General features: G+C 38.7%; 1 protein-coding gene across 11 annotated transcripts in view; it reads right to left on the bottom strand.

The window, feature by feature from the left end:
* Positions 1–16,461, bottom strand: part of BPTF (bromodomain PHD finger transcription factor) — a 90,167-nt gene that overhangs the window by 50,442 nt on the left and 23,264 nt on the right. For 10 of the 11 annotated variants that reach the window (XM_077832958.1, XM_077832954.1, XM_077832961.1 and 7 more), the window contains exons 3-5: positions 4,394–4,617; positions 1,482–1,691; positions 742–930 (exon numbers count right to left, since the gene is read on the bottom strand). In XM_077832958.1, the coding sequence (XP_077689084.1) occupies positions 742–930; positions 1,482–1,691; positions 4,394–4,617 (623 nt within the window). The remainder of the gene's footprint in view (positions 1–741; positions 931–1,481; positions 1,692–4,393; positions 4,618–16,461) is intronic. The other variant, XM_077832963.1, reaches the window with a different exon arrangement.

Here is a 16,461-nt window from a genome sequence, read left to right as displayed (position 1 = left end):
GATCTTAATTAATGCTATGAGTTATTCAAATTAACTTATCTGTTGCTAATGTAGGAATTTGGTCAAAAGTACAATGTTCTCTCTCTTTTCTAAAAAGTATTTGTATGGTTTTAATGTACTAATTAATGCTCCAGACCTAAGCAAGTCATACTCATTCCTGAGTTTCAAGAAAAGAATTGTATTTTATGGAGTAGCAAATTACTACTGCACGAAATAAAAAACAGCTTAAAAGAAAAACAAACTTTGTACATACATTATTAAGCTTCAGCCTACAGATTTTTGGGATGATGCAAGACTTTTCTCCAGGCAACCCAATGCAAGAACCTATATGAATAACTGCAAATACTAATTTTTTCTTGTTAATTATTTTTACAGTACATTACAGGTTAAACGATTTAACAGCCATTAGCAAATAAAAGCTTGAAATAAACCTTTGTAGGATGTTCACCACCACTATGGTTTGCAATGAAGAAAAATAAAATATATAGTAAACAGAATATGAGAAAAGCTTAGCCACAGTAATCTTTGGAGGGCATGGAAGCATATGCTAACAGCAGGGAGGACCACATTAAAAAATTCTAAATGTTAGATGACAATGCAGCAGTAAAGGATGGCAGTGAAAGCAAATAGCATGAATGAACATACACTGTAAATGGTTTTAGTTGACAAACCAGAATTTATAATAAGAAAATCTTAAAGGTTCCCCAAATTACAGAGGCATTGATACAGCGCCCTCTGTACCTGAGAGATCCTGAGGGAGCTCTGATGCCACTTTCTTCTCTGCCACATTGTTGCTATCAAAGGTTTCTGACTGACACCCCATTGCGTTCTTCCCTTCAGAGGAACTAGTTTCTCCTGCAGAAGGATTTGTGGTGCTGCCGTCTGTGCTTGATGCCCCAGAGTTACTTTTATCCCCAACGTCTGTTGGCTCTACAGTAAAATGCACAACAAATCTTTAAGGATATTCTTAACATTTCCTTAGGATGTCATCTGGCCTTATCCATGCTAAAAAGCAGACTTCGTGCAGTTCCTTGTATTATGTCCACTTTGTAGCACCAAAATATATTGAGTGTATTTCTGCAGTAAGGATAGTGTCTTCATAGAATCAGAGAACAGAAACAGGCCAAAACTACTTAATTCTACTTTAAAAATAGCATTAGAAATCAATCATTTGATACTGGTGGATGTACACATATTGACTGCCATCAGTGAGCTTCATGCCAGAAAAGCCAGACATCTCCAAGCAAAAATGGAGTCAAATTGTAAAACAGCAGTAGGGAAAATGAGCTATCCAACACTACCAAAGAGAAACAATGGTATATAACCATAAAGAAGCAAACTAGCATTATCTCTTTAAAAGCAATTTTAAAAAAATCTTGCCAGTGTAAAAAATTACATTAATATTTCCAGAAGTAAATGTGCTAGTAAAAGGTTATTTAAAAACAACAAAAATATTGCTAATGCAAGGTCAGTTTCTTTACCTTCTGTTTTTCCTTTTTCTGAGTCTTGTTCAGATGGTGTGTCTTCATTTTTTTCCTGTAGTTGGTCTGCAGGTTCTTCCTTGCCTTTTTCAGTATCTGTTTGGTCATTATTTTCAACATCATTTTTGTCCTTATCTGTTTCCTCAGCTGCTTGACTTTTATCCTCCACTATTTCTCCTTTTTTGACTCTAAGAGCATCCAATATTTCATCTACAGTAGGAAAAAACCAGTAAAATTCAGGCAACAAGAATCAAAATACCCTTTATAGAGCCATTAAGTAGAAGTCTTAAATCAAAGGTCATTTAAATCAAGATGGCCTTCAGGTTTAAAGCATTACCTTTCACAATCACAAAACAAAAGCCAGGAGCTAAGAACAAAAATTAACATCCAAGTTCTTACTCCTTTTTCCATTTTCAGATGCATGGAAATTGGAATGCTCGAGTTCTTGATTTCTCAACATTATGTTATGTACAAAATACCAAACCCCTTTACACAGTCCTTTATTGTTCCATGGTAGATAAACTGAGTTTCAGCTTACTGGTTATGGGGTTCTACATAAAGTTTAAAGATGATATCACACTTTCTCTAAAAGATTAGGGTTTTGCTCCAGTGTTTTTGTTGAAAATATTTGCATGGCCAGTGTCATATGCCTGTTTATTCCTGCCCCTCTTTACACTGGGGGAATTCAGGAGGTCAGGATCAAATCTATTTCTGCCTTTTTTTTTTTTGAAGTGGTCTACATGGTTGCTTCCTTTTGTCTCCTTCCCTTGGGATTACACATCTATACACCAAAGAACAGCTATATGAAACTGTCATGCTAAGCACTGAAGTACAGTGTAATTTCTGTTCAACTGCTTCTATAAAAATCCAAGCCATGTAATTTACTGAGAGTTGAGTACATGTATTGATGGTTGGCTCCAAATATCTGCTGAGCAGCACTCCACCCATGGCGATTCACATTCACTGTTTTAACTTTTGAGTATTAAGTAGAAAGAATTAATTATGGAATCAGACTGTGTCTCCAGACAGGTCTCTTTGGGATTTTTTTTTAAACATCACTTATACTGCCATTATAAGATCCGGTTTGACCAGTAAAACCTTGAAATAGTGATTCTGACTTGATTACTGTAACTTATTATTGAGAATTAATTGAGGGTGCTCTCAATTCAATCCAGATTGCATGTGACTGAATTCTCACCAAGTCAATTCCTTCTCCATGTCATGCCATTCTTATCCTTATTCACTTTGGCTTCCAGTAAAGTATAATGGATTTGAGCATTAATCATTGAAACTCAATAATACTGCACCATCCTACCTCCTAGTTTTTGTTATTTTGTACTCCTTCTCTGAATGACGTAAGAATAGCTGCTTTGCTCACAATGTTGAATGAAGGCTTTCTAAACTTTGAAAGACTTCATACTTTCAGTAATTATATCTCATAACTAATAAAAATCCTTTCATCAAGATATAAAAAGCTGAATTGCTTAAACTGTTAATTTAATATAGCCAAAGCTACATAAATGCATATTGTATTTCAGTAAGAAAAAAGGGTTGAAATAAATATTGAGCGTGTAAGTTACAGCCTTCGTTCCTTGAGGAAACCACACAGGTGATACAAATCATTAGCTTGTGTAGGGCACGCATGTAAACAAGGATTCAGATACAGCTTCTATGTAGTTGATACTTCATCTTGCTTGTTTTCTCTGCCTAGAATTTCCCTAGATTTTGTACTTTGTCAAAGCTATCTAGAGAAAACAGATTATACCAAATGCCAAATCACATACATCCATGGAGTTCCTTTAAATCTTTCACATCTGAACCAAGAATTATTGCCACAATACACATAACTCATAGAAAACACTTAATTCTTTCATTTACTAGTAACATTATACAGTTGCGTTTGAGGAGCATTATGTACTTCCCCCAGTTAGTAGTAGCATTTAACATTTACTTTACACCAGATTGCTGCATAATTAGAAATTCTAAAATTTAACATTAGGGAATTTATATCTTTGGCACTCATTTGGAAGGGACTGTACTTTGACAGCAGTCTACAATATTCTATTAAAACAAATGGCTCAGGCTTCAATTTTTAACAAGAAGTTCTGTGGAGAAATGAAATGTTAGTAAAAATGTTAAATTAAAACAAAGTTGAGTAGATCTCATTCATAATTGTAGTGTCAATGTTTACAAAGTACTAGATAGGAAGTACAGGAGAAATTTCCTAATAATTAGAAAGCTACTAGAGTATTAAATATGTGGACCTGCAGATGCAGACGTCTAGGTCTCTAAACAAAACTTAACAGACCTAAAATTAAAAAGTTATATAAGTCATATTTCTCAGGTAATTCAAAATTGTATTCTACTCCTTCAAAGAATATTACCTCCAGACAGAGTTAACAGGAAGGACAACTCCGTTTTGAACCCCTGCCACTAATAATTCCTATGAAATCCAAAAAAGGTACAGATTTGGACTTTTCTCTGCAATGGTCATATTACCACATAAAATTCAGTTAACAGGATACTTAACCATTTTACTAATGAACACTCCATCTCTCTCCCTTTCCCCACCACACACTCTCTCTTACGTGGAACATAACATTAAGTCAATAGAAATTCAGGACATAAGTATGTTTGGCAGTGCTAGAAAAATATGTCTAGAGGATATATCAAGCAGTCCAGCAGGACTAAAACTTTTTACAACAGGAAGTATAGAAGCAACTTCAGAAATTCTTAACATTGCTACTGCCAGCCAGGTTGATGTGAGAAAGTTATTAACAATACATTTCAAAAAAGCATTTGTATATGTGAAACTTGGGGGCAGACATTACCGCAATGTTTAAAGACTCTGAAGTAAAATCATAATCTGAAAGTGTTTAACATTCATTCCCATGATAGACAGATATTCCTACCATTTGCTGCAGCAAGGAAAGATTTGTTGTTGCCCCGTGCTTTGTTAGTAAGGTCTTCCGTGATATCCATATGCCGATGAATTTCTTGGCACATTTCTTCAAGAGTTTTGCAAAGATCAGCTTCCCAGTAATCTTTGTCTAGGCATTCAATTAACTGTGCCAGCTGGACCTTTGTGCTATAGTACCAGAGTTTCTTATCCTTCTCATTGTCTGAATCTTCCTCTCTGCAATAACAGTTTGAGAACAATTGTTTTATACATTTATTTTAGATAAGTGAAGAAAATTAGATAAGATGAATTTACCTGCTCCTTTTTTCCAAGAAAATATTAAGCAATAAGGGCTGAATAAGATTAACACCTGAGATTCACCTTTGGCCTCCCAAGCTTCTAAAGAAGCTCCCTCTCTTTCCACCTCCAAATGTTCTTTTCACACCACTTCCTCCCTGTTCCCTCAAAAAAGCCAATATTCACAATCACTTCCCAGGGAGGTTAAAAGAAAAGCTTTTAAATCATTGCCTCAAATCTGGTTTGTCCATCTTCTAGTAGGATTTACTACAGTTATTTTTCAATGATTACAATATTACTAAATGCCTATGCTTACCAAGCACTCCTAAAACCAATGCAATATTATGGCTTTGATATATTTAAAATTTCAGTCAGAAAATTTAAAGATGGGGAATCCCATAATCACCATGAAATGTTTTATATTACTATTCAGATAGTATTTACCTGTGTGCACACGCATCAGAGTGGTGAAGAAGGCACAGGCCCTTGCACTCGCTGCAGAGGATCTCTGTTCAGATCCCTGTAATCTGGAGGTTTGGGGAGCACAATGCTCTGCTCCTCCTCTATACCTAATTCTTCCAAACAAACCAGTCTGAAGCAACCCCATCAGGGGAACTTGCTGAATTTCCCTCACTACTGGCCCTCTCCAGTGTTTTTTCTCCCCAATGAAAGTATATGATTTGGCCTTATGCATTCAGGAACACAAGTATCCTTAGTGATTTGATGAGTTTATTTACATATTAGAATACTTTAAATTAAGATTATAAAGCAAGCTAAACAGTCAGTTACACACAGACAGTGCAGAAAAACTCAAATTCACCAAAGTGTTGTTACGAAGACAATCATCCTCAAAATTGCCAAAATATCAGGAGCTTGGAAGTAATGGCAATATGACTTTACATTAAATCAACACCTTTCTAGACATTACTTCAAAATATGTTTTTGACTGGCTGACAGAATCTGGCATATCGCAAAGAAATACTACCCTTTCCATTAAAAAGGACTTAGGGGAATCTTTCCTTGCTTTTGGAAGGCAACTAAGACTCTAGTTAACTTAATTTATTCCTCTAGTCCAGTGGTCCCTAAACTTTTTACAGGGGGTCCCCATTACCGCTGTCTGCACCTCCTCCCTTCCCCAAAGCCGCCACTGGGAGCTAGGAGCGAGGCCAGGAGCTAGTGCCAAAGCAGAGCAGGACTGTGTGGTGTTCCCTTCCTGCCCCCTTTGGGGGCTGGCCCCTGCCCCGCCGCATCCCCCGCCCTCCTAGAGAGGCACGCCCCATAGTTTGGGGACTACTGCTCTAGTCTTTCTAATCTCCATCTGATCTTCATAGTTTAGCATGTTTTAGTTATTTAGTGGTTTTAAAAGGTTTCCAACAAAAATGATTATTTAAGAAAATTTTCAAGTTGTTCACACAGATTACAGATCCAACGGATAGTTCAAAAATAGTTTTTATATTGTCAACTCTTTGTTCTTATTTATCTCTGTGGTGTACTCTAACACTTAGCCACCTATGTGTTTTTCAAACTTAACAGAGTTAATGGTTAAACCATATTTCATCTAAACTAAGAAAAAATTATGCTAGTCTGATAGGTGCTTCAAATCCTATGAGTGAAGAGACTGTCGAACTACTGGGATATGGAAAGGAAAAGCAGGAGGAGGCAGAAACTCAAGAAGAGAAGGGAGAGAAAACAGCACGCAAGTGACAATATAGCTTATTCAGAAAAAGAGACTGTAAACGAAAAGAACAGATAAGAGAAAAAAAGTGGTAAAAGAGCAAGAGGAAAAGAAAAAAGAATACATGCTTACAGTGTTGTATTTATTTGTTACTCTTGTTTTATATCCCTGGCAGACACCACTGCAATGATGGGAGTGGGAAGGGTTGGCAGAGCTGTTGTAGGAGCTAGACAGTCATTTTGCTGCTTAGTAATATTGTGGAGCACATGTAATTGTTGATAAGAGATATACTTTTATGAATTTACTTAATTACTCAGCAGCAGGCATATTTGTTTTTCATTTTGAAACCAATTTATAAATCACACAAGATTACTGGCTAACCAACACAGAAGCCCACCTCACCTATCTATCTTAGCTACTTAGAAGACTCCCATTATCAAAGTATCTGAGTGCCTCTCAGTCTTTACTGTATTTATTCTCAACATCCCTGTCAGGTAGGAAAGTACTGTTATTCCCACTTTACAGATTGGAAATGGACGCAGAAAGAAGCTACACGACTTACCGAGACTTTGGCTGTGGCCATCAAGCAGGTTTCTTCCTCTGACCTCCTTTTTTCCCCACCTAGCTTCCTACCAATGAATCCAAAATGCCACAGCTAAAGTCATATCTGTTGCTCTGACCATACAGTTACCCAGCCTAAGACACCCATCTCCTCCTCCCCCTCCCTCTGTTCTCATTTCTTCTTACTCCGGTGTTGCAGGGCTCCCTCAGGTCACCCCATCATACAGCAATGTAGATTCGCATCTAGTAGATTTCTCTCTCCACTCCAGGCATAGAGACAGAGAGCTTACCCTACCATCTATAAATTGCCATGTTATACTCTGACACCCCAAAAGAATCCTGAGCCACCCAGATGGATGCTACATCACAAAGGGATGATATTTTACAGGAGAGACCACAAAGGTAAACTTTTTGGATCTAGTCAAAGCTCTAATCGTTTCATGACTGCTCTGATAATGTACAGGAAACAGACTACTAAAAAACAAAGTATTTTTTGAGAGTGCCATCTAATTTTTTCACAGGGTTTCACTGGGCATGGTATTTCCCTGGCAAGAAAGCTACAAAGAACATAAGGACAGCCACACTGGGGCAGACCAACAGTCCATATAGCCCAGTATCCTGTCTTCTGACAGCGGCCAGTGCTAGGTCCTTCAGAGGGAGTGAACAAAACAGCAACTTATTGAGTGATCCATTCCATTGTCCAGTCAGAGGTTTAGGAACACTCAGCTAATGGCTGTTCCTTTCTAGATTAGAAACTGCTCTTCCCAGAGGACAGGGTGGATAAAAATCAATTATTTTTTTTTTAAATAAAAAAATCAGATTTTTTTATTTAAATCCATTTTTCTGATAAAATGCTTTTTGAGGGAAAAAACCTATCTAAAGATAGTTTTAATTAAGATACATTATAGCTCAAAAACATCTCATTCTGGAATAGGGATTTAAATTCTAATTCTATTATATGAGACAATATATTCACATAATGTTTAAGAAAAGTTGGTAAATGAGTTCCAATAGTTCATGGATTAGGGACCCAATCTTAGGCGGTTCCAGGGGCTTCTGTACAGATTTAGTTTATCTTTCTATCTACCCAATGGGACTCAGTGCTCAGTCTAGAAGATACCATCAGAGATGCTTAGTTTGCAGTTCTCAAACCGTGGATTTGTGTCTCCAGAGATAACATGCTTGTTAACAGCAAAAATGTTTTAAAATAAATAAATATCTAGAGAGAGGTGAAAAATAACAGACCTCAACCCTATTGTCCCTCTGCAAATTTGTGTACACAGAGTCAATCCCTTACCTCTCTTTAAAAGTGCAAAGTTTCAGAAAGTTCAATGAATAGAAGATTGTTGGGGGCAGAGTAGATCTGGACAAGGAGAAGAAGTCTAGAGATAAATCTGAGAAGGGAGGGACAGGCAGCAGAAACAAAAGTGAAACTGTTTGAGTAGCATATTCCAGAAGTCTTGAGGTCTTTCTGAGTGTAGCCCTCATTGATTTGAGATCTACCATACCATTCTCTCACTAGAAGGGAAAACCTATAATGACAGCAGGCCATAAAAAAGACCCAGTTTGGGAATATTTTAATGAAGTTCCTCTACCTGTGGGTAAGACAGGCATGCATGCAAAACGCAAACAGTGCAAAAAAGCAATGCAAAGCCTGGTTGACCGAATGAAACAACATCATTAGAAGTCTTCCTTCTCAGGAAGAAGCTGCGTTGAAGATGATGAAAGGAACACATCTGAACATGCAGAATCTTCAGGTTGGTAAACTTTTTTATTTCATTACTTCTTTCTTAAGGGCTTCCTTCTGGTCTAGTCTTGAATTCTCATGTCTGAGCAAAAAAATATATTTGTTACTCTATCATTTTAGATGCAGTTGTGATAAAAAATAAATAAAGCTGAAATAGGCAGATCTTCCTGCGGGAAGTGGCGTGGGCCAAGGGACTTACTGGCTGCCACTTCCCGCAGTCCCCATTGGCTGGGCACAGCGAACCGCAGCCAGTGGGAGCTGTGATCAGCCGAACTTGCAGATGCAGCAGATAAACAAACCGGCCGGGCCCGCCAGGGGCTTTCCCTGAACAAGTGGTGTCCCAAGTCTGGGAAACACTGGTCTAGAAGGTGAAATTGTTAACCTGAGTCTTGACGGGTGGAGCAATGTCCACAATGATCCTGTTGTATGTGCTTGTCTGACAATCAAAGAAGGGAATAAGAAGAGGAGTACTTGTGGCACCTTAGAGACTAACAAATTTATTTGAGCATAAGCTTTCATGAGCTACAGCTCACATCCGATGAAGTGAGCTGTAGCTCATGAAAGCTTATGCTCAAATAAATTTGTTAGTCTCTAAAGTGCCACATGTACTCATTTTCTTTTTGCGGATACAGACTAACACGGCTGCTACTCTGAAACCTCTCACTGAAGAAGGGAGTGTCTTCTTTATAGAAACAACTGATATATCAGGAAATGCACACATAGCGGAATACTTACAAGAAGTAGCAGTAAAAGCAATAAACTGAAAAACAATTCAAATGTCCAGTATGCAGCTTGGTCACAGACAATGCTACAAATGTATCCAAGGTTAGAAGAAACTGAGAAGAGAGTCCCAAGCTAATAACATACGGTTGCAGTGCTCATTTATGCACCTCCTAGCCAAAGACTTCAGTGTTCCAGAAATAAAGGCTAATAATGTTGAAATTGCAAAATACTTCCGTAACAACCACTTTGCAGCAGCTGCTCTGAAAAAGTGGGAGGAACCAAGCTAACTCTCCCACAAGACGTACGACGGAACTCAGTAGTGGACTGTTTTGAGCACCATATCAAGATCTGGCCTAATCTGATGAGAGTTTGTGAACAAAATAGTGAAAAAATAGCCCAAGTTCTCAACATTGGGCTTAAGAGAAATGTTGAACACATGCTGAGCACCCTGAAGCCTATTTCTATAGCCTTGAACAAAATGAAGGGAAATAGCTGTAAATAGCTGTTCTATTGCTGATGCTGTTGAAATTTGGAAGGAACTGAGATCTTAAAAAGATAAATATGCAAGGACAGAGTTAAATTACAAGCATTTAAAAAAAACAAATGGGACAAGCACTGTCTCCAGCTCATTTTCTTGCCAATATTTGCAATACTCAGTACCAAGGTCAAACCTTAACTGCTGAAGAAGAGGAATTGGCTATGACATGGACATCCAGCAATCATCCCTCCATTATGCCAACTATAATAAACTTCAGAGCGAATGATGCACCATTCAAGAAATATATGTTTGCTGATGATGTTTTAAAGAAAGTCACACCATTGAACTGGTGGAAGTCACTTAAGCACTTTAATTCAGAGACTGTTGAAGTGATAATCTCACTTTTAACAGCAGTAGATTCTTCTGCTGGTGTAGAAAGAATATTTTCTTCCTTTGGACTAATTCATTCCAAATTGAGAAATCGTTTGGGACCTGAAAAAGCAGGAAAGCTTGTTTTTCTTTTCCAGATTATGAACAAACAGGAAAATGAAGCTGAAGATGACTGAGTTAGCTGCAGAAGCCAATATTTTATGTTCCTCATGTTGATCTGTCTGACACAGTTGATTTAATTTTTATTTAAAAAAACAAATGTCATTTAACTATTTTAGTTAAAACAATTTTAACTAATACAAACCTGATTTTAAAAAACTTCAATGTTTAAATTAAAAAATTCATATGCTTGTTTTGTTAAAATATTATATGCTTGCTGTTGAAGAAAAAAATCCAGAATACACAACATTGATTTAGTCAAATAAAACAGTTTAAATGTCTGGTGATATTATCCTCCTAATACAGCATGGTAAGAAAATCCTCCAAATATTAATGATTAACCTGTTGAATTGGAGATAGTTCACCTCCCAATGACTTCATAAATATCTGCTTCAATTACCTTTGGTAAATGAAATAACCAAACAATAATTCATTTTCCAATGTAACTATAAAACTAATCTGAAAAGTTTTCAAAATAAATCACTTTAAAAACGTATAGTGTGTACCTTTCAAAAATGAAACCTACATCTCTATCTCTGAGTTGTGAAGAATATGTATTAAAGGTTATAACACCCAACAAGAATGCACTTTTACGTAGAAATCCATGATTAAATTGAGTCTTCCTGACTAGAGGTTTAAATCAAATCCACCCTGCCAGAGGATTTTCCCTTCTTGGGATGATGTCAAATAAAGATTGGAAAGGGCATGAGACATGAAGAGATCCAAAGAAAACAAGGACTCAGGTCTACTGATGCCCATGATCTGGGCCTGCTGGGAGCCTTACAGAATGAGAGAGATGAGATCTGGAGTTTGTGTTGACAGTGTGGGAGGTAGATCATTGCCACTCAAAGAAGCTGTTTCAACAGAAACACCTGATATTTCTGGGCTGGGTTAGTCAGCACTGCTTCTAGAGAATGAATCAGGAGAGACAGCGGAGGATAGAACCAGAGAGACAGAATGGGGCCCAGGACTCTTGCTGCTTCTGGTGCATTTGGGACCAAAGGAGTCTGCTAGAGCACGGGTCAGTGGAAACTCCCATACCTTGGGCACTTTCTTCCCCTCTGTCCAACCTGGCCTTTTCGTTTTGAGGACATGTTCAGCTTGACATAATGAAATCACAGGAAAAACTGTGAATATCTGTAAAGCCTGGTCCTGCCTCAGTAAACAGGCTTCCAGCCCTTCCTGATGCTGCTATGGAGTGGGGGAGACCACACATACACAAAGCTGAACAGGAGCAGAGGACTCCAACCTATGGAAACCTCAGCACTACTGACAACTGAAACAGGAAGTACTGAGTAAAAGGAATCCCCCTGGTGTCCTTGATATACTGCCCTAAAGTGCCTCCCCCCCCCCCCCACACCTGATTCGTTGGCGGATTGGAGGGGAAAAAAAAGAAGGCCAAACTTCTGCCTAAAAAGAGGACACAAACATCCCAGAGGAACTTTTGTCTGCCTTGAAATGGAGTCTGGGTTTAAATATGGTTGCAGTACCACAAGCATGCTACCAGACTAGCCAATATCAGGTTTAAGAGGGGGAAATCTCAAGACCAATTTTACATTTTAGTATGTCTACACAGTAACAACACACCTGCAGCTGGCCTGAGTCAGCTGACTTGGGCTTGCAGAGCTCAAGCTGCAGGGCTGTAAAAATGTGGTGTAGCTGTTTGGGTCAGATTGCAATCAAGGCTCTGGGGCCCTTCTGCCTTGTGGGGTACCAGAGCTCGAGCTCCGGCTTGAGCCTGAACATCTACGCCACAATTTTACAGTCCCACAGCACAAGTCAGTTGACATGGGCCAGCTATGGGTGTTTAATCACTGTGTAGACATTCCCTATCTTATCTTTAAAGTGTGGAATTCAATGTTTAATATTAATAAGTATGTTGAGTTTTGACAGAGGGATCAGAGGCTGCTAAATAGCCTGGGAGCTTGATTTATGGCTCTCTGTTAATCCGAACTATTACAGTTGATGTTTCTCCCACTTCCTCCTCATTTCCAGAGATTCTGGTTAAGCAATATCTCCAATGGAAAATGTTAAGACCGTCAGTGTAACCAGAATGACTTAATAAGGGGAGGTACAAGTTTGAGTTGGGGCCACTATGCCTGATAAAACTGGTGGAGCCACGACCTACCACCTTTGGCTTTAAGTTTTAAGAAAATGTATTGAGTGGAGATGGAAGTTTGTCAAGGTAAACTTTGAAATATGTTACATCAATGCAAAATTGAGAATCTGAGACCTGTTTTGTAAGAATCAAATTACTACAGAGAAAGGATCTAAATTTGACATTACTAACAGATGTTAGATAATTAAACTACCATCATCCCCTTCTTGCCCTCTCAGTCCTCATTTTAGGGCAAAGCTTTTTTCAAAATTTTATCTTACGTACTGATTTAACTGTTTTAGTTGCATTTTTTACTCCTGGGGAATTCTGTGCAGAATTCATGTCCCCCACAGATTTCTTTGCTTCCCTGCAGAAAAATGACTTCTGATGGGGAAGCAAAGGGAAGCCGCAAGAGCGGTCGTGTGATCCTCCTTAGGAGCACAGGCAAGTCAGTTTGGGTGCCTGGAGCAGCTGGTAGAAACATAAGTCACCGCTTGGGGGCAGGGGTGTAGCAGGCAGTAGGATGGGCAATCACCACTGGGGGGGGATGGGCAATCACAGGTTTTGGGGGGGGTGGGGAGGAAAATGGACAGTCATGTGTGTGAGAGAGTGAAACTTGGTCGGTCCCTCTCGCTCGCTACTGTGGCACGCTAATGTACAGAATTACAGAATCATAGGACTGGATGGGACCTTGGGAGGTCATCTAGTCCAGTCTCCTGCACTCATAGAAGGACTAAGTATTATCTAGACCATCCCTGACAGGTGTATACTCCTGGGGGAATTCTGCACCACTGCACAATGCAGAATTTTGCAGAAATTAACGTGTGCACAGAATTTCTTTCCCCCACAGAAATGGGCTGCAGTGCTGCTAGCTGCCACCAGGGGCCACTGGACCCAGCAGAACCCAACTCGCACATAGAAGACACTGCTGGGGGAGGGAGAGGGAGCTAGAAGGTTCCTGGAAGCTGCTGTTCCCAGCATTGTGAGGGAAGGAAAAAGCAGTGTGCAGGAAACTCCATGCAAGCCTGGTACCAAGCATAAGGCTGTTTCTCCCTCTGTATCTCTGGGCTCTTGCGGGGAGGGTTGTGGGTGTCTGGCCCCCTGGCTGGGCTCAGGGGAGGCAGAGAAACAGGAACGGGGTTGTCATAGGGGTTTCTTTAATGCTCTATTCCTGGGGGAATGTTTGTGTGTGTCTGTATTATTATAGACATACTTGCTGACAGGCAGAGCTAGTCTCCACTACTGGGGAGATTGACACTGCTGCAATCTAGTGAAGACCCACTAAACTGACGGCAGAATGCTCTCCAGTTGACCCTGGTACTCCAGCTCTCCGAGAAGAGTAAGGGAAGTCGACCGGAGTGCATCTCCCATCGATTCAGTGCCGTGAAGACACAGGGGTAAGTTATTCATGCAGCTGGACTGGTGTAACTTGGGTCAACTTACCCCTGTAGTGAAGACAAGCCTGCATTTTGAAATAAATTACCAAAATAATTGAAACTGGTGTGATTATGTAGTGTTATAATAATAAAATTTGCAGAATTTTGCAGAATTCAAAAATACTGTATGCAAAATTTTTAATTTTGGGTGTAGAATGCCCCCAGGAGTAATTTTTCCCCTTCCTTAGTTGTTTTTTGTTTTCAGGTTAGTTACTACTCAGCATAATGCATATTCAGTACCAAAAAATGCACTAAAAACAATAAAACTGTGACTGTAAAATTTGACACTGCAATTAACAACCATCAACAATTAAATCTGAAAAACAAGTACTGTAAAAACTAAAATTTGTGACAAATCATACTGGTACATTTTCTCTTGTTATTAAGATTGTTTAATGGGAGGGTTAAGATTTCCATTCCATTCCATGGCAAACTATAATTTCAAATTGTACCTGCAAGAGTAGAGACTCCATATTAACACTGAAGTAAATCACTGATAAGTATCTGAAAGCCTAGATAGTGCCAAAAATGGCAAAAATAAAAATTTTAATTTTCAGTTTTAATAGCGTAATGTTAGCATAACAAGATTTCTAAATTATGTAAATCTGATATACTGTAACCATTCTCAGACTGTAAAGAACCTTTTCTCCTGCGTATCTGAACTGAGTTTCTCCCACCACCATTTTGGAATCTTAGGGAAGGGAGAGGAGATAATTAACATTATCTGAATTTATGTTAGCATGTATTACAAAAATCTTTAACCTAATCAGTTTCATGCTCTAGTTCTCACACACACAACTGGGATTATCAGTATTGGCAATATTACAAGGGAATGTCTAAATTCAAGGAAAATCTTTAACTGAAATTTAGGGCTTCCCCCTTTTTCAAAAAAATCTTTATATTTTGCGCCTAATACACCTGACAATGTACCTTTAAAGAATTAAAAGATTTCCAATTAAGCAGTTTAGATAATAAAGAGACTCAATTTCATTTTCTTTTAAAGTGTTCACATTTATTTAAGATTCCAAATACTTAGAGTTTAGAATTGTTCGCACACCAATCAGATCACTACTTTCTGGGTACTGTACAGTGCATTTAGGTATAATCTTTAAAGCTGTGGTTCCAAAAACTCACACATGTAAATCTTATTCCACATATGTTTCAACTACAGCCTCCAACCAACTGTTCCCCCAGAAGACTAGTGGCATATAGGGTCTGCTCTAAAGCCCACTAAAACCACAGGAATTATCAGTGACTTCCATGGACTCCGGATTAGGCCCAATAATGGGTTTAAGGAGGAAAATGACAAGAGGATGCTGCTCACTGAAAACACACTGAATAGCTCCCATTTGACTCCAGCCTTGTAACAATAAGGTGGTAACAAGATGACGCAGGACCACTGAAGTACTTGAACATCAGCACACAAACAATGCAGAGATGAACTCTGTCTTTGCTCTGTAAAAAACATTTAAGAGAAGAAAGTGTGTACACCACTAGTTCACTTCTATATTTTGAGCAGTGAGGCAAGTACTTATTTTACTCTTAAATGTTTGACTATTCTCTTATGACTGAAGTGGAAGTTCAAACATCTTTAGCACTTTATTTTCTAGCCTCCATTTGCTGAGGGAAAAAGGAAGTGCGCTGGAAAAGTCAGGCATATGCATCTCCAGTGCAAGTTTATTGCAAAAAGAGATGTTTGGAAAAAAATCAAAATAATTCAAATAGGAAAAATATATATTTTTAGATAGCTTTTTTCCTCCGAGTAAATACAACCTAGGAACAATTACCTTTCACAAACCCCGTTTTCTTCTTTATTCTCCTGCAAAGACTGTCTAACTAATCCTCTCAGCTGAAAAGGAAGTGTCAGTTCTCCTTAAAGTTCTCCAATGATCCCCATTTTAAAGTTTTTAGAGTTGCTTGTTTACCTCTCAGCAGCCTCTGACAGAGTATGGCTACACTGAAACCAGGAAATATGATTGCAGAATGGGTAGTCATACCCAAACTAGCTTTTACCCAGCTAGATCAAAGCTAGTTTAAGTAACAGTAGCAGTGTAGCTGCAGCAGACCAGGTTAGCTGCTCCAGTATGTACCTAGGGGCCTGGGCAGGGTTATACTCAGGAGGATAGCCCCTGCCACCATGGCTACACTGTTATTGTTACTCAAGCTAGCATTGATCTAGCTAGATTAAAGCCAGATCAGGTATGCTTACAGATGCTGCAATCACACCTCCTGATTGCCGTGAAGACATACCCTAGTCTTCTTCAGTTCTGAGCTACTACTCTCCTCTAGTGCTTTCTAACTGCCAAGCGGCATCCCTTTTTCCTGCCCTCTAGGAGAGTGCTATACTATCACTATTTCCTCTTGTAATACAATCTTTTTCATGCTTTGCGCTGAACATGATTGTCCTTAATAATCAGCACAGTTTAACCAGTTTTTAACATTCTGGAAAGTCATATTATAGATTACTTTAAGAATCGGAAGATCTAGTACATCAAGAGAGTGGGACATAGTAAAGTA

This window comes from Eretmochelys imbricata, chromosome 14 (genome assembly GCF_965152235.1).
Source record: "Eretmochelys imbricata isolate rEreImb1 chromosome 14, rEreImb1.hap1, whole genome shotgun sequence".
Taxonomy (NCBI): Eukaryota; Metazoa; Chordata; order Testudines; family Cheloniidae; genus Eretmochelys; species Eretmochelys imbricata.
Note: the sequence above shows the minus strand (reverse complement) of the source record. Positions and strands in the feature narration are given on the sequence as shown.